Source organism: Podarcis muralis, chromosome 6 (assembly GCF_964188315.1).
Source record: "Podarcis muralis chromosome 6, rPodMur119.hap1.1, whole genome shotgun sequence".
Taxonomy (NCBI): domain Eukaryota; kingdom Metazoa; phylum Chordata; class Lepidosauria; order Squamata; family Lacertidae; genus Podarcis; species Podarcis muralis.
The window spans coordinates 9304099-9312013 of record NC_135660.1 but is presented as its reverse complement, the minus strand read 5'-3'; the positions used below and the strand labels follow the sequence as shown (position 1 = coordinate 9312013).

The following is a 7915-nucleotide window of genomic DNA, read 5'->3' as shown; positions in this document are numbered from 1 at the left end:
TTCCTCTTCAACTAGGCCTTGGCTGATTAACCTCACAGACCCCTTTTAAATGGGTTCAGGGGTGGGGAGGAGAGAGGTTTATTGGTTTGTGTTTTTTTGTTCTTGTTTTTATCGTGTATTTTGTGTTTCTATTTTGTATTTTATGTTGTGAAATGCCCTGAGATCTATGGATGAACGGCGGTATACAAATTTAATAAATCATCAACAACAACAATAAATAACCTTTTGCATGTGTAAATGAATGCATGCAAATAGTTATTTATTAATTTTGTCTGTCCTGAATCTTCCAACTTTCAGCTTCTACAGATGGCCCAGGTTTCTAGCATTTTTGGCAAGGTGGGATCTCTCCCTGTCCATTTTCTTGACACAAAGCATAATTTTATACCTCTGTCATGTTCCCTCTTACTTGCCTCCCCCCCAGCCTGAAACTAAAAAGACCCAAATGTCCTTTTATTACACAGGAGTTGCTAAACCTTTGGGCCATTTTGGATCCCCCTTTCTAAACCCTTTGCAGCTCTCCAATATCCCTTTTCAAGATGAGCTGACCAGAACTTGTAAGCTGTCTCCATATTATCAAGTTCTGTGCTGGTGTTTCATTTTTATTGTATGGGTGCTTTATATTTGCACCATCTCTCTGTTATCCCAGTTCCTAAGATATCCATGTTGCTCTGCGATCTTCTAGTGTCCTGGCGATTTTAATACAGTGGAACCTCAGGTTGCGAACGTGATCCGAGCGGGAGGCACGTTCGCAACCCGCAGCGCCGCGCCTGCGCACGTGTGGGTCGCGATTCGGCCGCTTCTGCACATGCATTGAGGGCTTCCATTAAAAGGCAACTAGCAGCATCAGAGAGGAGATTTTGTCAGAATCATGACCATGAAAGTGTTAAACTTCCCATCCCAATCTGACTCCCATACTCCAAAGGTTGCTAAGGCTTCCCACCTGCAATTTAATTAACCAAGAATTGCATCTACACTGTTAATATCCCGTCTAGTCTCATGTGCAAACTTGCACTCCTTATTGTTACGCATTTAAAAACAAGTAATAATCAGAATAAGGCTGAAAAACCCGTTTTGCAGGCAATTTTGTAATACAGTATTTATAATTCTTATAAAGTTCAAACAAAGGGTTGGTTTTACACAGTTCGTAATGGTCTATTTACAGAAAGTCCAGCTTCACACACAAACATACATATTCTGTAGTACATTCATACATTCGGTCCTGATACAAGAAAGTAGGAAAGAGAGAAGAGCAGTTTCTGTGATTCGCCACCGGCCTCTCTTCCAGCAACCACAAACTACAAATAACATCATTACCCGCAATGTGGAAAAGGGGTAACTTACACGTCTCAGACCAAGTAGCAGTTGCAGAAGAAAGTTTTTTGTTTTTTTTAGCAGCGGTTCCAGTACAATATCTTTCTGCTGTACGAAATACAGCACAGGATTATTTGAAACACCACAATCTTAAACCAACTCATGAGATTGTTCAAGCCTCCAGATGTCTTTCACAGTTCTTAGGTATACCTAAGGAAATGATGTGTGTATGTGTGTGTGTTTAATGCCCTGAATCAGTTCGAAATGAAACACACAAATCTTATGCTTAGTGAGAGGTGTGGTGATGGGGGCAGCCACCTCAACCCCACATCTCCCAGTGTTTTTGACCCTCTTGTTGAGTGGTTCTGCACCATACAACTGGTGTAAAGAGATTAAGAGATTTGGGGTCTCGTTGTTTTTTGGACTCTTGCGAAACCCAGTAGAGACATTCCCTCCTACTTCTGCTTGCCTTTCCTAGAGAAACACACGGGAATGCCGTTTCTGAGGATCCATAACATGGTGTCATGCCATGGAGCAGTGGTTATCGGAGTGTGTTCCGAGGAACTGTGGGGTTCTTCTTTCTTGGTCAGAACATCAATTATGGCAAATGTTTGCCAGCAGACCCTGTTCAGAGCAATGTGCATTTACTGGAAAGTGGTGTGGTCAAGGCTCCAGCCCCAGTTTGTGCAGGATGATGGTGAGACGCAACAGGATAGCTCACTTGGTAGAGCATGAGACTCCTAATCTCAGGTTCGCGGGTTCGAGCCCCATAATGGGCAAAGGATTCCTGCATTGGTGGGGATTGGATTACATGACTCTTGCGGTCCCTTCCAACTCTACAATTCTATGATTCCACGAGTGTGTGGCCTAGCCCTAGAGCATCTCCCAGGAGAATCTTTTAGAATAAAGGTGGGAAACCTGTGGCCGACCAGTCGATGTTGAACTCTAATTCCCATCCGCCCCGGCAGAAATGGTCAGGGAATGATGGGAGTTGTAGTCTAGCAACATTCAGAGGGCCACATGTCCCCTACCCCTGCTTTCAAACATGCCTCCCCATGGCATTCTAGCTGGTAAATTAAAGGCTTCCTGAAGCTACTAGAAAGTCCAATAACCTCTGCTTTAGGAGTCTGTTAAACCACATTCTACAAACCTGTCTTTTCCAAAAGAGGGCAAGTAGATTAGGCAATATCCAACTAAATCATACTTAGAGTAGACTCATTAAAACCAATGCATGTTGGTTTTAATCAATCTACATATTACATCATTTTCTCCATGCTATTTCAAAAGTAAAAATCAAACGTGCATATTTCCTCCCAACCGTATTTAATATTATTTTTCATTTTTACGTAGACTCCCTGGGGTAATGCACATAATATCTTTAGACTGGAAGTGCCCTAGCAAGAGTGATGTCGCATATTTTTCTTGCTTTGGAAAAGGCTTCTGTGCCTATTCCATACACACCCTCAATAAAACTGGAAAAGGTATCTTGTGCTAAGTGTTAATTAAGTGGATTTTGATTATGTTAGCCTGACATTTAGCATTTGTAGTGGTACAAATTCCTTATATTGCTGGCAAACCACCAAGGTTGATGTTGCAAGTGGTATAGGAACTGTGGGCTGCTTATGTCCCTCCACAAGCATTTATCAGCAGCACATATGGCAAATCTTAGCATTGGCCACCTAGAACATGATTTTTTTAATATAAAAAAATTCTGATCCTTTTCTTTTAAAAATAATAATAATGAGCCCAAACCATAAAGTTCCAGGTTGCAATCCAGCTCGAGTCATGTGCAACTAGCTGTGTGCAACAATGACACACGAAAAGTTCTACCTAACTCATTCACTGAGACTCAGATAATGAGAATGATGTGGGTGGAATTGGCTGTGTGTACAAAAGCCTGCTCTTGCACACAGATCTCTCTCTGTGGGTAGACATTTCCCCCTTTTCAATACATCGCAGTATTATTCCCGTACATTATAAAAACAGAAAAGGACGTATAATTTATTTGCAAAATAAAGTACTCACACACACACAACTGGCGTAATATATAGTAGCTTACGGTGTTCAGAAAGAAAGATTGTCTACAGTTCGTTTGGCTGTGCATGGAGAATCCCAGCTGCAAATGAAATGGCTGCACTTCATAGAGGAGGGGCAGGGATAAGAAGCAACAGCATAGAACTGTTTGAAGACCCTGTTGAAATTCTATTGGCACCTGTGTCTGTATGCATGTATTAGAATCCCAATGAAACGCAACTCTGATTTAGTCTAAACCCATCCTTAACATCAGATCTGGACACCAGATGTCTCCATTATCACCCCCAGTACAAACAAACACACTTTCCTTTGTGTAGGGAAGAGGGAGCAATTTATGGGAAGTTTCTTTTTAAAGCAATTGGGGCACCAAATTTGTATGCATATGTCCCCTGACAGCAGGGGGGATCAGGAGTATGAACCGCTCCTATGATGTGCAATTAATCATGTAATATGGCTTTATGGAGCATTGTAGAAAATACGCAGAAGTTGGTAGCTTTCTTGCATTTTTGAAAACCTGTCTCCACTTCAACAATCAAGCTTCAAATTTGGAGACTCCTTCAGCTGAGAAGCAAAACATGGTGGGGGCCAATAATGTTTTCAACTAAAGGGTCAGAAATCAGAAGACACCTCAATGGAATTTCTAGAAGTCTGGGGCTGCAGTATGTTGATGATCATAAACATCTCCCAATCAGCGACTGCAATTTTGCAGGAGCACTACTTTATTAAATATGGCCATTTGATTGACTTTGCTGCACAAATAATTTGTGGGCTCACATCTGCATGGGTGAAGTGCTGTGTGAACCGGAAGCAACACATATACCTTTTTGCATGCAAGTCCTGCTGTTGCAGCCTCCGAAAAACAGGCTATTGCAATCGCAGCAATGGCACACAGCTGGATATCTGTGTAACTCCAGTTGTTTGCAGGCTGCTCTCGCCATGAGAACGTGGGCATCATGGGCAAGTTTTTAGGGCATTCGCTGCTGCTGCTGCAACATGTGGAAACCAGCTCTTAACTGTGTCATCTTGTGTTTAAAAGGTAAAGGGACCCCTGACCATTAGGTCCAGTCATGACCGACTCTGGGGTTGCGGTGCTCATCTCGCTTTATTGGCCGAGGGAGCCGGCATACAGCTTCCGGGTCACGTGGCCAGCGGGACTAAGCCGCTTCTGGTGAACCAGAGCAGTGCACAGAAACGCTGTTTATCTTCCCGCCGGAGCGGTACCTATTTATCTACTTGCACTCCTGTCACAGGGATTCGAACTGCCAACCTTCTGATTGGCAAGTCCTAGGCTCTGTGGTTTAACCCACAGCGCCACCTGTGTCCCCTGTTGTGTTTACATGCTTGTGTTTACATGCAAGGAAATCCAAAGGTGGCCAAATTGCATTATCCAAAGCCATGCCAGCTCTCACCAGCAGGAGGCTAATTTGCTCCTCCATCTTTGTTTCTGATTTTTTAAAAAAAATGTGTGCTGGAGTGTACCACTTCCACTGGTTGAGGGCTCCATATCAGATATTCAATCTGCATACTGAAAATTGCTCAGAAGTGGGAGCAGAACAGACACTTTAAATTGGAATTATGTTGCTGAGGAATTTTCTGTGGAAATGGCCTAAAATTTCAGTCACAGTACTGCAACGCAAAGAAGCCTTTCTGCAAAGCCCTCCTGCCGGTTTAACGCTCACATAAATTCTGGGCTGCTCCCCCACAGCACAGCCAGAGCCAGCCCAACTGCACAAACAGCTGCAAGGGGGACTGACCAGATGCCAAGTGGAGGTGACTTTATATGGATTTTTCTCTGTTTACCAGCCTTACATACAGCACCCATCAAGTAGCCCTATTCCTAGTCCAAAATTCATATCAAACATCACACTACTATAGCAGCTTTGTGGGACCTACGCTTCCCAATCACCATCAATATGCCTTCATGCAAAAACACCTTTATATATTTCTGGAAGTGCCTTCTGTTTCAGGGATTTGAAAGCGGAGGGAAGGGGAACATTGTGACATTGTCCGTTGCAGCAGAGGGATGGCACAGTCTTCCTCGAAATAAGATGGCATGGCAACAGACCTTTAAGATGACCACACGTTCTCGTCAGCCGTAGGTCCATTTGCAAGCACCTAAACAAGTAGAGGACATCACATGGGGGAAGCATTATTTTTTTGGGGAGGGGGGGTGTGAATGTATCCTGTTCAAGAGCCCAGCATATGACAATGTTCCAAAATGAAGTGTGGAGCCCTGAATGGCAGCATCAGACAGAATTGTCAGCACCAAATGCAGAGGATATGTTCCCTCAATCACAAACTGGGGGAAACAAAGGCACCCTCTTGAAACGACAGACAAACCCCATAACTGCCTTCACAGTCACCGTTCCTTGCTTTTGCCCAACAGGTCCCAAGATGCCCATCTTCTCCCAGCCACCACTCAAAACATTCTGTGGACAGAAGATCGTATCCCAAAGCAGGTTGCATCCTTTGCTGTTGAGCAAAGGCGTCCTAGTTGGCTCAGGTTCAGGAACGGTATTTTCTTCACCCAACCTATTTCCGTTGTTCTTGCCGACCATGATTGTCTTGAGGAAATCAAGCCTGCGGTTGAGGAGAGGCTGAGCAGCTGATCTGAATGGATGGAGGAATTTGAGATGGCCTCTGCAACAGAATATCTCCTGTGGAATCTGCAGACCTTTCTTTAAATAGTCCAGTATTTAACCAACATAGCCACAAAGCTGAAGGCCTTCAATGCTGTCAGCCTAATTTAGGCAACACCCTTTTCAATGGTTCCAAAAATGCAGTATAAAAAAAGCATACTGTCGATTCATTTGTCAAGTTCTAAGATACCTCTGAAGTTTCCATTATCCTCCATATTTCCTAGATTAGCGAGTTGTTGAGTTTTTTTTAATTTTTAAAAAATATGTTCCATGCTGATGAAATTTCACAGAATTCTTAAGTTCAGAGCTTGTGGGAAAGGCGATTTGGTCCAGCGTCCACCAGTAAGTAGAGAAGAAGATGGAGTCCTGAGGAAATGTGTCAAGGTGTGTTCAACTCCCAGCCTTCTGTTCAGCTGTTAAGCTTCTTGTCAGCTCGCTCTCCTTCATTTCTGAATTTGTGGGTGCTGTGCTGCAGGTACCACCGTAGACATCTGAAAGAGGAACACATCTCTATTGGTAATGAGGAACTCTCTTGCAGAGATGCTGGGTATGGTGTGTGCATATTCGCATAACGATTTTCCACCCACCAAATGGATCCCAAGTTTCATGAAAGATAAGGCCACTGCAACCATCTCAGACCTCATCTGCAGCTGAATCTAAGTTCTAGATTCTGCATTTTCTGATTAACATCTCTCTATTTCCCTCTTGGGATGTGGGTGGCGCTGTGGGTTAAACCACAGAGCCTAGGACTTGCCAATCAGAAGGTCGCGGTTTGAATCCCCGCAACGGGGTGAGCTCCCGTTGCTCGGTCCCTGCTCCTGCCCACCTAGCAGTTCAAAAGCATGTCAAAGTGCAAGTAGATAAATAGGTACCGCTCCGGCGGGAAGGTAAATGGCGTTTCTGTGCGCTGCTATGGTTTGCCAGAAGCGGCTTAGTCCCGCTGGCCACGTGACCCGGAAGCTGTACACCGGCTCCCTCGGCCAAGAAAGCGAGATGAGCACCGCAACCCCAGAGTCGGTCACAACTGGACCTAAAGGTCAGGGGTCCCTTTACCTATTTCCCTCTTGGTATCTCTTGGTATTGCCACTGCCCTCAGAAGTTCAAGTGGTGGTGGCTTGGGAAAAGGCATTCTTTGAGGCAGCCTCTAAGTCTAAGCCATGGGTAGGCAAACTAAGGCCCAGGGGCCGGATACGGCCCAATCGCCTTCTAAATTTGGCCCAGTCCAGGAATCAGCGTGTTTTTACATGAGTAGAATGTGTGCTTTTATTTAAAATGCATCTCTGGGTTATTTGTGGGGCATAGGAATTCGTTCATTCCTCCCTCCAATATAGTCTGGCCCCCCACAGGGTCCGAGGGACAGTGGACCGGCCCCCTGCTTTAAAAGTTTGCTGACGCCTGCTCTAAGCTGTGGAATTTCCTCTCCAAAGAGGTGTGTCTAGCATCTTCATCGCTTTCACTGCATATGCCGAAGACACAGTTTTTTTATCCTGCCCTTTGACACCTGATTATTGTTGTTGGTTGCTTTTTTCTTTTATAATATTTATTTAGTTAGTTTTCTATGCATAAAACAACAACCTGGGATCCACTCAATTTTTCTGATTTAGCTGATTTACTTTTATATTGCTGTAACCCATCTTTGGACTTTATGGTAAAGAGTGGGTAAGAAATCCAATAAACACAGTCATGGCCAAACTTGGCCCTCCAGCTGTTTTGGGACTACAACTCCCATCATCCCTAGCTAACAGGACTAGTGGTCCGGGATGATGGGAATTGTAGTCCCAAAGCAGCTGGAGGGCCAAGTTTGGCCATGCCTGAACAAACAAAACCATAAGACTACAGATCTCTCTCCTAGCTGAGAAACAGAGCTCTTAAAGGTCTACAATTTCCTGCTGCACAATAATCTTCAGAGTTAAAAGCAGTGATTGTTAAGA

The 7915-nt window shown here is 44.2% G+C and overlaps 1 protein-coding gene and 1 long non-coding RNA gene across 9 annotated transcripts in view; one reads left to right on the top strand and one right to left on the bottom strand.

Annotated features, from left to right (window-relative positions):
* Positions 1 to 7915, top strand: part of LOC114598039 (uncharacterized) — a 35757-nt gene that overhangs the window by 23088 nt on the left and 4754 nt on the right. The window lies entirely within an intron of this gene.
* MCF2L2 (MCF.2 cell line derived transforming sequence-like 2) overlaps positions 5510 to 7915 on the bottom strand; it is a 224741-nt gene continuing 222335 nt past the window's right edge. For all 8 annotated transcript variants that reach the window (XM_077929727.1, XM_077929726.1, XM_077929730.1 and 5 more), the window contains one exon: positions 5510 to 6475. In XM_077929727.1, coding sequence (XP_077785853.1) covers positions 6375 to 6475 — 101 coding nt within the window. In that variant the 3' untranslated portion in view covers positions 5510 to 6374. The remainder of the gene's footprint in view (positions 6476 to 7915) is intronic.